The sequence below is a fragment of the Phyllostomus hastatus genome, unplaced genomic scaffold, assembly GCF_019186645.2.
Source record: "Phyllostomus hastatus isolate PE091 unplaced genomic scaffold, TTU_PhHast_1.1 phas_contig_196, whole genome shotgun sequence".
In the NCBI taxonomy this organism is placed as follows: Eukaryota; Metazoa; Chordata; class Mammalia; order Chiroptera; family Phyllostomidae; genus Phyllostomus; species Phyllostomus hastatus.
In genome coordinates this window covers 8,974,762-8,995,905 of record NW_025333709.1, presented here as the reverse complement: position 1 = coordinate 8,995,905, position 21,144 = coordinate 8,974,762, and the positions used below count along the sequence as shown (strand labels likewise).

General features: G+C 32.3%; 1 protein-coding gene across 8 annotated transcripts in view; it reads left to right on the top strand.

The window, feature by feature from the left end:
- LCORL (ligand dependent nuclear receptor corepressor like) overlaps window positions 1–21,144 on the top strand; it is a 125,397-nt gene that overhangs the window by 31,671 nt on the left and 72,582 nt on the right. For all 8 annotated transcript variants that reach the window (XM_045834492.1, XM_045834488.1, XM_045834493.1 and 5 more), the window contains 3 exons: window positions 7,355–7,420; window positions 16,725–16,804; window positions 17,715–17,844. In XM_045834492.1, coding sequence (XP_045690448.1) covers window positions 7,355–7,420; window positions 16,725–16,804; window positions 17,715–17,844 — 276 coding nt within the window. The remainder of the gene's footprint in view (window positions 1–7,354; window positions 7,421–16,724; window positions 16,805–17,714; window positions 17,845–21,144) is intronic.

Here is a 21,144-nt window from a genome sequence, read left to right as displayed (position 1 = left end):
CTGCACATTTTAGTTTGCACTTGTTGCTTGAATAATCTTTTCTGAATGCAAAGCTAATCTGTCTCTTGACTACTTAAAGGTTTACCATCCCTCATTCTGGCTTTTACATTAAAAATCAACTACTTGACAAAGCGTGCTAGGCCCTTCAAGATCTGTGTTGTGCACATCTCTTCAGCCTTTTATACTGCGCTTTCTTCACATCCTATTTATTTTTGCCACATTTTTTCAGTTTCTAGACATGGCTGTTGAAATTTAAATTAATAAACTAAATAAAATTTAAAAATAAGTTCTTCAGCTCCTATATAGGGTAGGGCAAATACAGGTTTATAGTTGTGAAACACACAGTTTATTCTTTTATTATTTATTTATTATTGTATTATTTTCCATACTAATGACTGTAAACCTACATTTGCCCCACCCTGTATTTGACAGCACAGATTCAGATCATGTCTACGTTATACAATGTATAACCAATATTAAATTGGTTAGTGCTGTTCTTTAGTGAGCTCTCTTTTCTCTACACCTTTGTGCATACGCTTTCTTTTTCTAAATGTTCAGTGTACTCTTTCTTGTTTTGCCTAGCTAACTCTTATTCTTTCATTAAGACTCAGTTTGGACGTCACTGTTTCTAGAAAACCTTTCCTGACACCATCTTTTCCTGTCGCTTTCAACTCTAAAGTCTGAACTCTTGCCTTTTGCCTAAATGTCTCTTGTATTTAAATACAGGAATCAGTGTTTAATAGCAAGATTCTAGCAGATACAGAGTATTGGAATTTTTGTATTAATTATAATTTTAGTCAGTATAGTTTTATATTAAGTATGGTACATGGATTTACCACCATGGAAGCAAAGATACATTTAAATGGATTTATCATTTAAATACTGACTGAAGAAGCACTTCATTAAGCAATTGTGACCCTAGGAAAAGACAGTCAGTTAGTTATGTAGATCAGAGTTAGCAGATTTGCTACTTGAATAACTGCATACATTTAATCAGATTTTAAAATGTAGACTTGAATCTAGCAACCCAAGTATCCATATGAAGGTAAATTTACAAGTAGAAAAGCATTACATCATTACAAAAATTTAGTATTTAATTGGTAGCCATCGATTCATCTTTAGTAATTAGCATTATGGTAAGCAGAGTGGGGAATGTAGAAAGCATCAATATGGATACCCACCCTTGAGTTTATAGTATGGTTACTTACCGTCAGCAAGCTTTACCTCGGCTCTACTTTAATGACCCGCTACTCCCTGTATATCCCCATTACTTGGTGTGCTTCACTTGTGTAATCATAAATTCAGATACACTTCTGTTTGACCAGGATAAGGAGAGATTGGACTGAGCATAAAAGTTGAGTCCTTCAGAAGTTGTATTAATGGGCCAAAGAGATTATAAAGGAAAATAAGACTTTTGTTGTTGTTGTATTGAAGACTTCAAATTTTTGCCTAGGGCTGGTGGCTGGTCTTTTGTCCTGTGAAAGGGGTATAAGACATGATCTTCTTGCATATTGTAATAGATTTAGTGACTGCATTTTTCAAACCAAAATCTGGATATATCTTCTAAAAGAGATGGGTTTTTCATTTTGGTTTTTGTTTTGGTTTGGGGTTTGTTAATCTATACAACAAAATGAGACTATCATGGGATAGGCTTAGATGCCAAATATTAGAATAGCACCTTATGGCTTATGAAAGCAATAGATTCCTCAATATACTTCTGATTTCAAATATTCAAATTTGTAAGGTATAACCACCAAAACCCCGCTTTTCACTTGAGTTTAGCCACACTTGGAGTTTTCTTATACTTAGGGGTTGTTCCAGGTAGTTTACTCAGAATTGCACAAGGATGCCATTTGAGTTGATGAGAATATATTCTGTCTCTTGACTATATCCCTGGTTAATGAAAGTGTGCATTTATGAAAAATTATTGAACTTTATTCTTAAAATGGGTACATAGTATTATACAAAAATTGTATTTCTATAAAGTTGACTTTAAAAAAATTTGAGAATGTATTTATAAGTTGATTTTACAATAAAGGGAATTTGTGAAGAGATATATGTATAAATGAACCAAAATGCAGTCAAGGGATGTAAAATACAGAAGAGAGAGCAGCATGAAGTATACAGTGAGAATGAATTATATACTGAGAATTATACTTTTGGTCAATCTTAGGGAAGGTGTTATCAGCAACTGATGCTCAGTAAAGGAGTTGCATTAGGTAGAAGGAGAGTATTCCTAGATGGATGCTCTGAGATATAAATAAGGAAGAGCAAAAACAGTGATAAATATGTGTGCAAATGTAAAAGAACATAATATTTAGTGAATAACAATAACATAAATAGGAAGGAGATCTAAGTCCTAGAAGGATGGGTAAAGATTTAGTTAGCTTTAAACCCATATCCTAATTTCTGGGTTAATCTCAAAAAGAACACAAATAAAGGAAATAATTTTTCATACTAATAGAGGAGAAACAAAATTGAAGGGTAAATAAAATCAATTCCAAAGTTTGTAAGAAACTGAGAAATAGAACTATAGATGGAACCTTGATACAAATAAAACAAAAGTAGATGAGGAATGTAAACAAAGATGTTGACAGTTTATAAATTTAAATTACTAAATTCTGATAAAATGTCAGGATGTTTTTAAAAAGAAATCCCATGTTATTTAATAGTATAGGAAGGTAAAGAAATAATTGAAAAAGACTTCAGGGAAGCAGTAAAAAATGTTTTATGGCTATATAATATTTGACCATGTAGTGTAATGCAAAAATCATTGCTAGAAATAAAAAGGGTCACTTTATAATTATATGGAGTTCTAGTTACTAGGAACATATATAACAATTATAAAATAGTTATAAATATTTATATATTCTAACTCATAAAGCCAAAAATCAAAGAAATGACAAAGTACAATTTTATGGAAGATTTTACTTACATTCTCAACAATTGATAGAACAGACAAAGACACAAGAGTGATTTAAAGAGCACAATTAACTTGCTAACATAATGAACAAATTAGAATGCTGCATCCAGCAATTTTAGAGTGCATTTTCTTTTCAAGCACCTGTAGGGAATTTTCAAATATTGTCTATGTCCATTAGTAGATGAGTGGATAAAAAACTGCAGTATAGTTATACAGTGGAATGCTATGTGGCCATGAAAAAGAAACTCTTACCTTTTGCAACAGCATGATGGACCTGGAGATTATTTTGTTAAGTGAAATAAGTCAGTCAGAAAGACAAATACCTTATGATCTCACTTATATGTGGAATCTAATGAACAAAGTAAACTGACAAACATAATAGAAAGCAAGGCATAGAAACATGGAACAGTCTGAGAGCTGTGGGGCTGGGAAGAAGACCAGGTGAAGGAGGATGAAGGGATTAGCCTAAGAACATATATGTATAACCCATAGATGCAGACAACAGTGTGGTGATGGTCAGAGGGAGGGGGAGTAGGGACTGGGTGAAGGAGGTGGACAAAGGGGAAGAAAATGGGAACATCTGTAATAGTGTCAACAATAAAAACAAAGTTAAAAGCATTGTCTGTGTTAGCCATAGCTGGTGTGGCTCAGTAGATTGAGTGCTGACCTGGGAATCAAAGTGTCGCTGATTCGATTCCCAGTCTAGGGCACATGCTTGGGTTGCAGACCAGGTTCCCGGTATGGGGCATGCGAGAAGCAACCACACATTGATGTTTCTCTCCCTCCCTTGCCTTCTCTAACATAAATAAATAAAATCCTTTTAAGAAATAAAATTCTTTACACTTGATCTTAGCCAAAAGGCCAAGAAGCAGTAAAAAAATAAAACTCTTTTCAAAAATTGTCTGTGCCCTGGCTGGCATAGCTCAGTGGATTGAGCGTGGGCTGCGAACCAAATGGCCGTTGGTTCGATTCCCAGTCAGGGCACATGCCTGGGTTGCAGGCCATGTCCTCAGTGGGAGCTATGTGAGAGGCAACCACACATTGATATTTCTTTCCCTTTCTTTTTCCCTCCCTTTCCTTCTCTCTAAAAATAAATAAATAAGTTCTTTAAAAAAATTGTTAACCATAAAAAAGTTTCAGAATATTTCGAAGTATTAAAATTATATTGGGCATTTTCTTTGACTACTATTTAATTAAATTAGAAATCTGTTAAAAGGATAGATTATCTGTGTGTATCTGGAAATTAAGAAATATGCTTCTAAAAATCCATAAATGTAAAAAAGGTAATAATAGAAATTAGGAAATTTTTTGACTAAGTGATGAGAAGATACTACATATCAAAAGTTGTGAACTGCTGCCTAATTGAATACTTAGATGGAAATTGATAGCTTTAAATGCATTTATTACAAAGAGGGTCTGAAAGTTAATTAAATATCCATTTAAAGAAGGAAAAATAAGAGTAAAATACACTTAAAATAGAGAACACAAAGAAATAAAAGCAGGAGCAGAAATTAGTAGATAAGAAAACAAATGTAAGAGAGAAGATCAAGAAAACAAAAACAACTTAAAATAAATTTAAGGAACGTCTAATGAGGTTAATTGAGAAAAAAGAGAGAGAACATAACTGAAGTAAGGAATGAAAAGCAAAAAGGACATGACTGCTGATGCTGTTGGCATTACATAGGTAAAAAGCATATAATGAAATATTTTATGCAAATAAATTGGATAATATAGTTAAAATGGACAAACTCCCAGAAAATGTAAAAAAATAGAAATAAAATAAAAAATAGAATATAAATAGAAAAAATAGAATACCTGAATAGACCCTAGTGACAGTTAAAAATTTGAGCAGTAATAAATGCACTTCAGAAAGACTGTATTTCCGGTTGCTATGCCTGGTATGTTCTACCAAATGTTCACGTTTCCTTTTTTTTTTTTCCCCCAGCGAGTAGAAAAAGAAAGAACACTGAAACTCATTTTATGGGAGTTTCATAACATTGTTATCAAAATTTGACTTAGTATAAAGGAATTTAAAGTCTCATTGGTAAACATAGACACAGACATTTTAAGGGAATAGGATAGGAAACCCATCAAAAATACCTCATGATAATGTTGGGGTTTTCCAGGAGTGGAAGATTTGACTTAACATTTAGTGTAATTCACCATATTAAGAGACTTAAGAAAGAAATCTCTTAATGGTCATTTCAATAGATTCAAAATAAATTTGATAAAATTTAGCCCTGACTAAACTTTGGGTTGAGTGCAGACTTGCGAACCAAAAGGTTTGATTCTGGGTCAGATACTGTGCCTGGGCTGCCACCCAAGTCCCCATTTGGAGCCGTGCGAGAGGCACCCAATCAATGTTTCTCTCACGCATTGGTGTTTCTGTCCCTCTCTTTCTCCCTCCCTTCCCATCTTTCTAAAAAATAAATAAAATCTTTAAAAATTTTTTGATAAAATTCAGCACCTATTCATGTTAAGAAAAACTGCATAGCAAGGTAGACATAGAAGAAACTTTCTTAACCTGATGTTATTTATTTTAAAAGAATATAGCAAACATATTTAATGATGAAACTTTCAGTGCTTTCCCATTGAAACTGGGTAAAAGTCAAGGTGCCTTATGCTGTTACCACTAATTTTTAACATTATAGTGCAGGTCTTAGCCAAGGGAGAGAGGCAAGAACAGATAAAAAAGAAAGCAATAGGGCCTGGGAAGGGAAAAAACAAAGCTACCATTACCTGTAGATGATATATTTGGGTATATTGAGAATCTCCAGGTGTAAGTTATTATAATTTAAAAGTTTAGCAATGTTGGTAGATACAAAGTTAGTATACAAACATCAATTGTGTTCCTATAAACCTACAAAAAAACCCCAACGAATTTTCAACTATAGATATCATTTACAATAGCACTAACACTGTGCAGTATGAATAAGTTTTAATGGACTATATGTAGGACCTTCGTCTTATCTAGTGAGGAATTGAGAAACCCAGTAGAACAAAAGTATTAAGTCCTTGTTTGCTTTCTTTTAAGGCTTAAATGTAGGAAATGTTTATTTAAATTCAGTGAACTTATATAAGGAAAGGCTATACATTTTGTCCAATATAGAACAGAATGACACCCTAAAATAGTTGTTTGCCCACTATATTTTGAGTTCATTGATCACAGCAAAATATAATTAGATTATCTTAGTAATAAAGATTTTGAGCTTGGTCAGTCTGCAGCTTTCTACAACATGCAAGTCTTTTTCATAGCATTCTTGTAAGCTCTCTCTGGTGCTAATTCATTCACTTTTCTACCTGAAATTTCCACTCACGGTACTAGTACTGAATCATTTTACAAAGGTTTTATTAAGGACATATTTACCAAGTACCATAAGTTCTTTCCTTTGTCATATCTAAGACATCATAAGTTGTAAGATGCATCATTCCTATTAAGTGAAAAAATGTTGACCCTTTTGACTGACACACCATTGATTTTAATATGCATCTTGATTACAGAGATATTAACATGTCTTTTTAAAGCATCTAATGATTCATGGAATATTCGTATCATAGTATTTCTGCTTTTTTATAGTTTAGGAATATCACTGAGAAAATCTTTAGCTTTCATTTTTCAGATCTATCATGCTACCTTTAGTTTTTTTCCTCCCTAATTTAAGTATTCTTTAAGTAGTTCCTTTTCTTAGTTTCCCAGTTATTTTGCATTCTGGTCATTTTCCTCTGGATGCCTTGTAGTTTGTCCAAAAGCTGCTTAAAATACAGACTTTAAAAAGAAAATTTTAAAGTTAGTATATCCATAAAGTAGAACTCTATGTAAGTTCATGACCTAGGGTTTTATTAACTTGACAAGATTTTTAGTAATTTTTTTCCTTAAAGTAGTCCATATTCATGAATAAGTTATGGTGTTGTAATTTTTACAAGTAGGTTAAAATTTTGTATGCATCATACTTTTCATAGCAAGAATTTCTCTTCATTGCTACTCATTTGCTCATTTTTGTAATTGAGGTTAAAGATGCCACTTTTTTTAAGTTAACATTCTTTATGATAAATATAAACAGGATTATGATACACACCTTTTCTAATTTTTCTTCTCCTCTTTACAAAATTATTAAAAAAAGAAATCTGTCCATAATATTTTAACCTGGGAACATTTCTAAATGACAAATATGTTTACCTTTTTTAATAGTAAATATTTACATTTGAATATTTTAATTCTTTATAACCATGTAATTTCTGACTGTTACTATATTCTGTTTATTATGTTATATATTGCATAGTTCATCTTAATTCAACTAAAGGAAAAAAATGACACCTCATAGTATGTTAAATTTATAATTTTCTGATTCCTCTAGAGTTTATAGTTTTTTATTATTGTAAAACTAAGTTTTTTTAGTAGTTAATATACTTTTCTTTCTTTTAATAACACAGGTTTTGAGAGTATTTTAGAAGGGCTTTATGGACCACGGCTACGAAGAGACCTCAGTTTATTTGAAGGTAATGTTTAATTTCAAATTTTTAACTTGTCCCATTTAACAAATGAAAAATGTTTTTTCTCTACTAAATTTATAGTAAACATGAATTTGTTGTCTTGTTTAAATAGAAAACATTTTTAAATGAATAAATAAATTGATCCAAATACTATTCCTATTATCACATAATGTTAAAATCTTAAAAAAAAAATTAGCGCATTGATCAAAATAGAAAATGAAGCTGGTTTTTGGCTCAGTGGTAAAATTTGATTTTTGTTATCTTATATATTACATTCCTCGACTTAAAAAAAAGGACTCAATGGGATACATTTAAATCAGTATCTCCTGTTGCTTATGATACAGGCAGCTTGGAACTCATAAGAAGTCCTGTCACATGTGTTCGGTTTTATATTTATGATTAACATTGTTTGTTACTTATTATAGTTTCCTCTTCCAAATATTCTTGCATAAATCCTGGTGGAAGATTCTGATCTATGATGTAATTGCTGTGATACCATAGTTTAGTTGTTTCACTCCTTGCTTTCAAACATAGAGCACTAGGAGAGAACATTTTTTTAGCCATCTGAAATTTTATAGTACAGTTCATTTACAAAAAGAATAGCAGTATTTCTGTATCTTGTCAGTTTTTTGTGCTGTTACCTTCTGTTCTACTTTGGTACTGTGTAGTCTATGAATACCAAGGTCCTAGTAGACCTAAAGGTACTGCATGTATTCAAGTGTGTGTGTGTGTGTGTGTGTGTGTGTGTGTGTGTGTCTTTAGAGTTGAGGTAGTTACAGTGGTAGTTGGAGTAGTCAGAAGTTTCCTGCTCATTATATAACACTGAGGAGGATTGAGTTATGAATCATAAGAGCTGAAAGTAGCTGAAAGATCATTTGTCCCAGCCAACTATCTTCAGTCAGATGAATGATATCTATGCAAAACATGACTTTAAGGATTAAGACTCCAAAATATGTCTGTTCCAGTATTTTATCATTGTTATGGCTAAAATCTTTTTTAAAAATATCTCTTAACTTGAATGTATTTCTCACTGTATCATAGTTTAACACTGAATTTAATATTTTTTACCTGAGATATTTATAAGCAGTACTAATTGTAGTTTTATCTATTTTTCTGAGCTTACAAATAAAGGAAAAAGCTAAAGAGACAAGAATGTTTATGCTCTTTCAGAAGTTAATTGTTTATTCTACAAAGGGTAGAATGATCTAAGGAATTAATGCATATATTTTATTTTTAGACTATTATTTCTTTACTGTACATGAAACGTGTTCATTTTAGAAAATTAGAACATATAAATGAGCCTGAAAATAAAAAATTAGTCTCATAACCTGCAGGTAACCTTCAACATTTTTAATATAAATGTAACATGTATGTTTGTATGTAGTTATTTTATTAAAGTAGTATATGCTGTACATACAGTATATTATAGTTTTTGTACCTACTATGTTCACTGGTGTATCATTCGGGTATATAAAGTTCTTAATTATCCTTTTTTTTATCCTCACCCAAGAACTTGTTCATTGATTTTAGGGAGGGGGGAAGAGAGTGAGAGAAACATCAGTGCAAGAGGGACACATTGACTGGTTGCCTCTTGCACATGCCCTGACTGGCGACTGAACCCATAACCCGAGCATATGCTTTGACTGGGAATCAAACTCGCAGTCTTTCAGTTTATGGGAAGGCATTCCAACCAACTGAGCTACACTGGCCAGGGCTTGATCATCATTCTTTAATGGCTGTGCAGTATTATATTGTGAATCTATTTTAACAAATTAAACTCAGTTCATTTAAAACCCCATTGCGGTATATCTTATTCCACTTATTCTTTTATTTCCAGTAGATCTTGTCCTCTTTTGTGCTTTTTTTCATAGGGGATTTATAAAATTAGCTAAGCTTTGGAACTCAATCTTTTTCTCATACATTGGCACATAATTATATTACCCTTTCTCACCCCAAATGCTCTAACTTTTCTTTAAATTTTGTAGGTAAATTCTTCCTCTTTTTTTTGTTTGCTTTTTTTAATTAAAAAGACTTCTAATTAAAATTGTAGGCTCAACAGTGACAATACTAATTATAGTAGTAAATCTGTATCTGTGCAGATAATTATGAAGACAGCTATGTGTTCTGAAGGAGAATCAAACCAGTGCTGTCACTAAGTGTGGAGCCTTTGGGAAAGGCATGTAGAAGCTACATATCTGTTGCAGACATCTCCAGTCTTTCTTAACCTCTTCTAAATAAGTGTGCTTTCTGTATTGTTTCCATTGTTAAAATATGGTTCAGTATTTAGATGTTAGGACTACAAGTATAATTATTTCTTACTCTACATATCTGTATGCAGGAGTCAAATAGATTAGTGTATGTTTTTAGATTAAATCATAGGAAATCTGAACTGGTCTTACTTCAAAACTCAGGAACCTAATAAATTGGATAACAAAGGATTCCTATACATTCCTCTAAATTTTTTATAAAGTTAAATGCATATTTAAATTTTATAATAAATTTAAATTTAAAGAGCTACATCACAAACCTGTTACTGTTTTTGCAGAAAAAATATTCTAAATTTCATACTAGTTTAAAAGTTAACTTTGCCACACAATGTGTTTTTAAGACATTTGTATCATATATTGGTGTTTTGAGAAGTTTATATTTTGATTTGATTCAGAACCACCTTTAGATCGAATGGTATTTGAAAAAGCTTTTGAGTACTGCTAATTTTTAATTTGTTGGAAACAAAACAAATCCTAGCTTTTTGTGTTCTTTCATCTGTTGTCATGACTTTTTGTATTTTTGAGGAAAACATAACTATTATTTTTTTTTGGAGTAAAGTCTCCAAAGAAACTTCATATGTCATAATAAACTTCCTACTTTTATGTACTCCCAGAAAATTTCTCTGTACTCTGCCTGTCTTTCTCTTCCATCTCCCCCAAACTTTTCTTGCTGTCACAGGACTTTTTAGTCCATTCTTTTTCATGTCTTATTGATGAGCCAGCTCTTTTTCACCCATGCAATCATCTAATTTACTTGCTCTGACTATGGACATTTTACAAAAATGTGAAAGGAGTACAGTAGGCCTATGTAAACTTGCTGATAAGATCCTTACTGGCTTTTTCTATGTGTGTTCATATACCAAAGGGAGATTATGTCAGAGGTCTGCAAACTATATATGTAGCATGTGAGCCAAATCAAACTCATTGACTGTTTTTGAAGGCCTGTGAGCTAAGAATAATTTTTACATTTTTAAACAGTTGGGAAAAATCAAAAGATTAATATTTCTTGATGTGAAAAGTATAAGATATTCAAATCTAATTATCCATTTAATAGTTTTAGTGGTAACAGCCTCTCATTTGTTGATATATTGTGTGGCTGCTTTTGTACTACAATAGTAGAGATGAGTGGTTGTGACGCCAAGGCTGCAAGACTTAAAATAGTCTCTATCTAGTGGTTATAGAAAAGGATTGCTGACTGAAATTTAATATTTTTGGTTTAATATTCTTTTTTCCAAGTATTAACACTGATGATGGAGACAGTAAAACTAATTTTTAATAAAACTTACTGGATGGAATATTTGGAATGCTTACTTTGTGTTAGGAACTGTCATTAGCAGTGAGAAAAAAAATGAATAAGGAGGATCTCTTCCTACTAGGAACTTGTGGCCTAGTATTAAGTCAAAAGTCTGTAATTTTCTAATGTAAATTGATGATTATTTCTATTAAAACCAGAGAATCTAATACTATTTTGTAGTTCTTATATAAGTTTTATTATTAGCTTCTATCAAGTATACAGAAAGACTTCTCTGAGTATATTCATTATGGCGTTTATAATGCCAGGACTAGAGAAACAAGCTTAATTATCTAGCAATAGATATTGATTAAATAAGTTATAGTACATCTCTTTGATGGACTATACTTATCTTTAAAAAATTATTTAGAAGTATATTTTAGCATGAAAATATTTATGACAAATAAGCATGTGTATAATTCTAACTTTTAAAGTAAATAGTATTTCTAAGAGCATTTTTACATTTACAGGAACATCTAGTAGAAAGTACAGAGTTCCCATGTATTCCCTCTTCCCTCTCTCGTAGGTTCCCCCATATTAACCTCTTTCATTAGTGTGTACATTTCTTACAATCAATGAACTAATATTGATGCTTTATTATTAACTATAGGCCCCATAACTTACATTAATTTCATTCTCTGTGTGTTGTACATTTGTATGGGTTTTGCCAAATGCACAATATCATGTATTCACCATCACAGTCTCATACACAGTAGTTACTGCCCTAAAAATTACCCGTATTGACTTTTCCAGTTCTCTCCCCTGTTTTTAAAACATGTCTTTTTACTGATCTTTTTACTGTCCCTATAGTTTTTTCTTTTCCAGAATGTTATATACTTGGAATCATACAGTGTTTAGTCTTTTTGTGCTCACTTCTTCCACTGAGCAATATGCATTTAAGGTTCCCTCTCTGTGTTTTCATAGCTTCATAATTCATTTATTTTTATTGCTAAATAATACTGCCTTATGTAGCCACACCACATTCTACTGAATTCATTTACCTATTTGGAAGACATCTTGGTCACTTTCAAGACATTGAGATACTTATGAATAAAGCAGCTATAAACATTTGTGTGAAAGTTTTTGTGCGGACATACTTTGAACTCATTTAGGTAAATTTTGGATTGTCCGAAATGTCTGTATGGTTTTTTCCTATAAAATAAAAGACACGTTTTTCTTTTTCACCAATAACTTTATGATTTAGAGACTTTGAGTATGTCGTCTGTCTCCCACATGCTATAATGTTGATTGTTCTCAATTAATGTCTTGATTTGATCACTGTCAACTCCAACTACCCAACTGTGGAGTATCATCCAGCGAGAAATCTCCAGCACAAAACTTTGCATACCATTTTTGACGTTTTCAGTCAGTCAGAGCACCTTCTCCATACATACACTGCACAAATCAGTTTTGCATTTCAGTTGAGTTTTTACCTTTCTTGAAATAATAAAGCATAATATGCTGAAAATATGTATTTTCTTCCATCTTTAATACTAAAATGGCTACACAAAAATTCATGAGTTTTGATGTTATTTTTAATTCACACTGATATGACAACTGTCACAATACCAGCTAATAAAATTGTTCTGAATGAAGTTAAAGCCAGCTAAGGTGCTACTAGAGCCATCTTATGGGAAAAAAACAAACTCTTTGACCAACTTAATACCCAGGAGCACCATTGCTAGATCGAGTGGAAAGGCTGTGTTTAGCTTCAGAAGAAACTACCATACTATCTTCAAAAGTGGCCTTAGTATTTTGTATTCCCACCAGTTCTTTTTTGCCCTACATCCTCACAGGCATTTGATGCTGTCAGTATTTTTGTACTATAACCATACTGTTAGGTGTGTAGTGGTATCTTGTCTTATTTTGCAGTTCTCTAATGGAATATGATTAAGTGCCTTTTCATATGCTGCTTTGCTCTCCGCATATCTTCTTGGATGAGGTATCTGTTTAGACAAGTTTTGGCATTTGGGTAATGATGGAATTATAGAACAAGTGAGGAAATATTTCCTTTCTCTGGAGCAGACTATAGAGAAACCATCTGGACTGGTGCTTTCTGTTTGTGAAGGTTAATTATTGATTTAATTTTTTAAATAGAAATAAGCCTGGTGAGTGTATATTTTTTTTCTTTTGTGAGATTTGGTAGATTGTTTCTTTCAAGGAATTCATCCATTTCATCTAAAGTATCAAATTTGCAGACAACTAATGCTGTTCACAATATTCTTGTATTATTCATAGGATTGGTAGTGATGGTCCATCATTAGTCTTTTCTCTTTTACTTGGTTAGCCTGCTAGAGGTTTATAAATTTTATTGATCTTTTCAAAGAATCAGCTGATCCTTATTTTTAAAAAGGCATAGATAAACTGGAAGGACCTGTTGCAAGTGATAATCATTATCTCTGGACGATGGCAGTAAGAATAGTTTTTCTTTTTTCCTTGGTACTTTTTCGATATAGTTAATATGAAGTTCATAAAGAAAAATTAGTTTAAAATACAGTGGCCACTAGTCAGTGTCTTACCTCAAAATCAAAATACAATAGTTATAACCACTTTTTCATGACCTTCATGGAAAATCCAGTTCAGTATTATTTTTTTATTTTTCACTGGGCTTTGTCTTTGGGAACTCCAGATTTATTTCTTATGGTTAAAAGCTACTAAAGAAAATAAAAACATTCCAAAGAAGTGTGGTTATTTAAAATAAAATAAAAGTAACACCTGTTGGGCTTATTAGGTGTTTTACATATGTTTTACTTAATGTTTACTACAGACTTAAGCTGCAATTATTATTTTCATTTTACAGACAGGGAAATTGAAGTTCAGAGAAAGTAACTTGCCCAGGGCAACATCTGGAATGTGGAAAGCCCATGGTTAGTTCCAAGGCTCTCTAATTTCAAACTCTTATCTTTTCAAGATAGATTAGGTAAAATGATTAGAGAGAAACTTTGACTATAAGAGTACATATCCACAGTGGAAAAGTTGATCTTTGTCACTCATTTTCTATCAATTTACATTATGGCATTACCTTTTATTAATAAGGCTGTTTCTATAAAGTACATAATTTGACCCTTTTGAGCTTGTACCATTATGTATTAAAATTTCCAAATGAGAGAATTTTTTTTTGAGAGGGTTTATATCTCTGATTTATATTCAAATTGTATGTGAGAGATAAAATGAGTATGTCTTGTAGTAGTGTTTATTTAATTTTAATGACATTAAAAGAACCTGGACAAAGGGAGAAATGTGGCCTGCAGTTGAATTTTCAAAATCTGTTTTCCCACATATGTGATGTATCCCACCATCATTTATTTGGTCTCAAAAATCAAAAGTTGCTGTAGAAAGAGTAATTATTAAATATTTGTAGGTAAAGTCATAGACTATTTTTAACCCTTTTCATTGGAACTTCATGAAAAGTTACAATGATTTTTAAAAAATATCCCTTTATAGGCCTACCATCTGTTTTTCGAAAAAACTCAATTCTAGATTGCTTTCATATTCCCTACTCTTGAGGTCATAATAAAAGTTTGGTTTTTTCATTTATTTTGATTGTATTTTTTTCCATTACTACTTATCCCCCTATACCCCTCCCCCCACAGTTTAGATTTCATTGATCTATAAAAATTATCTTATACTTGGCATATGAGCCAAATTGTTGCTACAGTAATGCTGTGTAACAAACAGCTCCAAAATCTGTTTTGTGCTTATGGGTGATCAGATTCATGGACTGCAGGATCATGGGTGCAGGATGAGGAGATACAGGATCGTATCTCCTCATGACTCCAGGTCAGACTGAAGGAGTAGTGACTATATGAAGCAAGTTCTCATGTTGGATGGTGGAAGCTCAAGAGAGCTGGGGGACTTGCCATACCTTTTAAAGCCTCAGCATGGAATAGTCTCCTGTCACTTCTCCACATTCATTCCATTGGTCAGAGAGCGCTGCCTCCCTAGTAAGGGACACTGCATGGTCCTGCATTCAGGAATGAGTGTGTGATTCTGTTCTAGTGACAGATAACGGCTGAAAAAACTTATACATAGGTACAGTTCTGGGTTTTTAATTGCATAGATTGTATAAGCTTTTTGATTTGTCAGGTTTACAAAAGTGTGTTTAACATTTGAAGCACATACTAAATAAAAATTATCTTCTGAAAACTAATCTTATTAAGTATATGTGTGATAATATAGGAGTTAAAAATAGACTGGTTTTTGTAGTGTATAAAGTATTTTCACATTTTTTATTAGATCCACAAGTAAGTGATGGGTTCCTTATTTTATAGGTGTAGAAATTAAAACAAAAACTTTGTGGTTTGATGAGGACTAGTAAGTTCCAATCTCAGATTTTTCAGACTTCAGACATTTATCTTTTCATTACCCTATGTGGCATCTTATATTCCTATTCCCTGCCTAAACTTTTTGCAAGTTTAGATAAATATCAGGAATATTTATGGTCCACTGCCAAAATCAAAGGAAGCTATCATTACATTCTATATTCCAAAAATTATATTATCTTCTCTTCTGGCCTGTATTTTTGATCAATGCAAGGGTATATCCTAAGGGCTGATTCTAACTAGAATTTACTCATTATCACTTCAAAAAAAGATAAGTGTATTTTCTGTGTAATTTAGCAGAAACATATATTCAGCTTCATTATGCATTTCAAAAGTATGAGAGAAAATTATGTAGTACAACAGTGCTTTTCAAGTTAGTCCCAGTTTAGCTGCCTCAGATGATAATGGTTTTAATGGTTTGAGGTTCTACATGTGAATTTATTTGGGGAAAGAAATTGAGTGGAGTTCTGTTGCAGGGAATAAATTTGAAAAATCACCGTCTAACCCTGGCTGGGTGGCTCAGCTGGCTGGAGCCAAAAGGTTGCAGATTCCATTCCCAATCAGGGCACATACCTAGAGTGCGGGTTCAGTCCCTGGTCTGAGCACATACAGCAGGCAACCAATTAATGTTTCTTTCTCACATATATTTCTCTCTCTCCCTTCCTCTCTCTTTCTCCCTAACATCAATCAATATATCCTCAGGTGAGGATTTTTAAAAAGAAAAATTGCTGTCTTTACCAAGTATAGTTGGGATGGCAATATTATATCTTCAGAAAATTTCTTTATTAGAAAATGTTTGTTTTTCACAAATACTTTAATATAGTAATAATAGCTGGATTAGGAGGAGCATTGTTCAGAAAAATCCATAATGTGTGTTGAATAATATACCTGCTTTTTGCTCTAACTCTTGAAATAAAGCCTTTAAAGAATGTAATACAAAATCTGAACTGACTTTTTAGCTATGGATTTCTGCTTTTTTCTCAGAGCATTCCATGTTCTCAAATCTGTGGCATATCTGGTGCTTTACTCGGTTTCTCTGTCTCATGTTGTCTTTCATGATATGCAAATTTTATTTCTTTTCCCCACCTCTCTCTGTTCTGATTTCTTAGTGAAAATAAAAAATTAATAGGCAATGATAAATTGAATCTTTCAGAAGCCTAGATGAACCCTGTTGTTAGAAAGTTAATTTATAACCAGTTTATTGTTATAAACTCTTGCTACTTTGACCCATAATAGTGCAAAAATACTCTCGTTACCGCCTTCTCTGTTTATTTCTTTCTAGATGTCACCAGTTTAATTTTAAATTTAGGCTTTCCCCCCTGCTGTTTGTAGTTAGTTTTTTTAATATGAGCCATTGCTCTGAAGAGTGCTAATTTTATTTGTCTTAATAAAGTTAGTATATTTAATGAATATTTTTCCCTCTTTTAAAGACTGTGAACCAGAAGAACTGACTGACTGGTCTATGGATGAAAAATGTTCATTTTGTAACCTACAGAGAGAAGCAGTCAGTGTAAGTTTTAGTACTATGAAATTATTTCTAAACTATTTGCACAATTATAACACAATTTTTAACAATTTCTTCTGAAATTTTGTGACTTAACAGTAGAATTTACATACTTGATTTTAATAAAGAGAAGATTAATAAAGTCTTATGTAGAAGTCTAACTTTTAGCTTATCTCATAGGTGAAAATCCCAAAACACTTGTCTTCTTTGCGTATTTCACATCTTTCTTATAGCTCCCTGACTCATGAATTCAGTTCAGATTTGTTTTGTGCTTATACAGACAAAGCTGATCTTGGAGTCATGGTTTGGTCTGAGACCACCCTATAGTCCTGTTTCTTAGGAATGAGTAGTTGGAGGATAATGTGTTACTACTTTTTAGCTTTTTTGCTTTCCCTAGAAGTCTTTTGGATATTGTAATTATCTCCTGTGTAAGTGATCTACATATTATCTAAATATTATTGTCTATTGTAAACAGAGCATAAACTAGACAAGCAGCATCTTTTTGTATGGTGGGATACTAATTCTTTATGTACTGTTGTAAGAGGGCCGAGAGTACATGAGAACTCAAAAACCTGTACTTATTTTGGTCAGATTAATAGGTAAACATACCTGCTTTGTTAAAATTCTCATTACTGGCATGCAATACATAGTGAATTCAGCAATATATTTTATCTGCTCTTCCCCCTATTTTGACTATAGTTTTGCTAAGGAATGAGGCTAATTTATCCCTCTTGTCAGAGCTAAATTTCATTTTTATTGACTCGTGTTTCAAATTTAATGTTCTCTATATAATTTGATACATTATAAAGGTAGGAAAAAATGAGCATTTAAAGAATTAACTTTTTTGCCATTTTTAATGAAATCCCATGTTTAAATTAAAGTGATTTTTTTAATGTTGTTTTCTTAATCATTTTAGGATTGTATGCCATCTCTTGATTCTTCACAGTCAACACCGACGGAGGAACTGTCATCTCAGGGCCAGTCCAACACTGAAAAGATTGAATGCCAAGCAGAAAATTACCTAAATGCACTCTTTCGAAAGAAAGGTAATATTGGTACACTTGATCATTTAAAATTTGCAATAGGTATCTAAAATCTTTGAATTTTTCTCACAAGTTTTTTTATATGTCAGTCTCTACTCCATTTTTTATTAGCTCTTTGTTTATCCTTGGTTATTCTTCATATTTTCAGGGACATTAGGATTCTCCATCACTGTAGAGCTGGTTCTCTACTGGGCATGCCTTTTTTGCCATTCCCCTCTCACATTTCTCCCTAACTTTATCATACAGTTTCCTTATCTACTATAGGCAGATGAGAACTTTTTTTTTATGCTTCTGGTCTTATTTTGTTGCTGTTATCAAGACTTCAAAAGTTCTTTCATGTTTAATAAGCAGTAGATATATTATTTTGTAAAGCTGTCTTTAAAATAAGTTATCCTATAACATTTATCATCCAGGTTGTGGAGTATATTTGCTGGCTTGCTATTTCAGTGCACTTTCTGTGTTTTTTGGTAGCTTGAATATGCTTGCTTGACATTAAAGTGTCACTATTTTTTTTATTCCTTTCTACCTAAACTATTTAAACCAAATGATGCTTGTTTCATTTGTTACCTTGTTTGATACACATTATTAGGCAGAAGTAGTTTGTAAATCTTAGGTACCTGTGGGAAATATAGAAATATAGAACCTTTTTTTTTTCTTGGCCATTTCTATAGTAGTAGAGTGTCTCTTTACCACAGAGACCTTTCAAGTAAGTCATGGTGGGGAGAGGGAGGTGTGGGAAGGGGATCATCTTACCTCCTAACTTCCAGAGATTGAGGAAAAACATACTGTGTTCTCACCTGCGTGTTGACCCTGTTTTACTCCTGTTTGGAATTAAGTAACATCAGATATTTTCTGTTAAAATGTTAACTTTATGGTTGTAATCAATAATATTAAAAATAGCCCTCTCATTTAAGAAAGGAGGCTTTTGTTTAGTCTTAAGTGTTATAAGTTCTTTTACGTGTTGAAATATGAGAATTTCCTGATGAGAAAAATCACTAGTGTATTAGTTAAAGGCCAAACGTTAAGAATTGTACTTTTTTAAATACAGGAGACTAAGAATCTTTTCTTGAGTTACTGACATACTTAGACTTGAGAAATTGGCATTGTGTTTAAAAAACATTATTTTCTCAAAATTTTCTTTCTGAAACCATATTAAAAATTAAAAGTAGATGCTTTCTTTAAGAATTGTATAACATTAATTTAGAAAATTTTATTCTGCCAATATATGTACACTTCTGAGCAGAATTATCAGACTTATACCCCTGAGAGAACTGGAGGAAATGCACACATTTATGCACATGCACACAGTAGCTTTCACTAACCTTAGACCTCATTACTCGATCTCCTTTTCCTCTGAGTAGCTTGTAATGGCAGCAGGAATAATCAGTAATAGTAACCTTTAATATGAGATAGTATGGAGTTAACTTGTGCTCCATTACCCTATTAAGAGTAATCAGTGTCCTGACTCAGTTGTGGCTCAGTTGGTTGGGCACCATCCTGCACAATGAAAGCTCACTGGTTCAATTCCCAGTCAGGGCACATGCCTGGGTTCCCAGTTCACTCCCCAGTTGGAGCATGTACAAGAGGCAACCAATTGATGGTTCTCTGTCATATCGATGTTTCTCTCCATCTCTTTCTCCCTCTCTCTAAAAATAAATGAATAAAATCTTTTTTAAAAAAGAGTAATCAGTAAACACTTGGTAGTATTTCAGCTGATTCAAGCATCTGGGTCTACAAGAGGTCTCCCATCAGTGGCTGGGTGAGTGTTCATGGGTATTTAGTGACCTCTGGATTTGGGGATTTCTTGAAGATTTTTGAAGGATTGCAGTTTTTAAGTGAAAGATTCTTATTAGTATTTTTGCTTTACGTCAGGTCTTACATTTATTTCTTGTTTACTTGGGTTTTTTGTTTTTGTTTTTTTAATTTTCTTTGAATAAAATTATTTTGGAGATTTCCATTATGGTTTGACCAAGATTAGGCTATAAATAATAATATCTTGTGAATACTATCGACCTTTTAAGTTGTTTAGTTCTATTAACTTTACTTTGAAATGAAAGGCAAAAATGTGTTTAAAAGAAAGGAAATATTTCTGAGCCTTTGGAATAGCAAATAAAATGCTGATAAAGCAACTTATGGATGAAGTTTGTATTTGGTTCCTGGAAATTTCCCAAACTTGGGCATTTTTAGGAATTTTGGGTATTAGTAACATTAGTGTTACTAACACTTTAAATGTCACTAATTTGAGGAACATAATGCAAGTTGATCATCCTGACAAAGTGTAAAGAAATCTGTTACTATCCTTATTGTAGCTTTATTATCTTTCCTAACTATGGTTTCGGTGATGATGATAATGATAATCATAAGCTATTATTATTGAGAACTCAGGATAATGATGATAATTGATATCATCAGTTATGATTGAGCACTAAACCTTTTTTGTGCCTCGTCTCATTTAATATCCCAAAACAATGTTCAGAGGTAGGTACGGTTATCTTTTCAACAAGTAGATAATAAAGTGCAGAGAAGTTAAATGTCTTTTAGTTCTGTGTTAAGAACATCCTGAGTCCTCAAGAAGGAATTTTAAAAGCTGAAAAAATATTTTGTGTGAGGAGCAGCTACTTTTAAGCATTAAGTAGAGAAACTTTATTCTCTGCTATTTAGCAACCTAGGACTAGAATCATTTTAATGGAATTAGGCAGACTAGAGAAGACCTATGAAAAATGTTCTATATTTCTCATAGGTTTCCATTTTTCCTTTATATGAACTAGGAACAGTTTTAGTGATTAGTTCCCTTATAGCAGTACTTTTCAACCTTTGTCATCTTATGGCACACATAAACTAATGACTAAAATTCTAAAGCAAACCAAAAATATATTTTTGCCAATCCGACAAAAAAAGTAGGTATAATTTTGATGTATTCACATCAGATGGCTATTGTGTTAGCTGTTGTCATTTTTTTACTTGATAACCTAAGAGAAAAGAGGTCAGTGCCCCTGACTACATAGTCAAGTATAGAATGTTTTAAACATTCTTATGGCACACTAGTGTGCTTCTTGTGCCACACCAGTTGAAAATCGCTGCCTTAGTGTTTAATGATAGATTGGAGGAAACATTTAAACTAAATACAGTTTGGATGATCCCTTGTATGTAATTGGAAGCTAGTCAGAAATAACCTTTCAGGTTGAATAAATAGAATCAGGGAAAGGAGAAATTTTAGTACAGAGGTGAATGTTATTAACTAGTTTTGTATATTCTTTACTTTAGAAACTCTAAATTGAATTTTCTTCTAAGGGTTAACCCTAA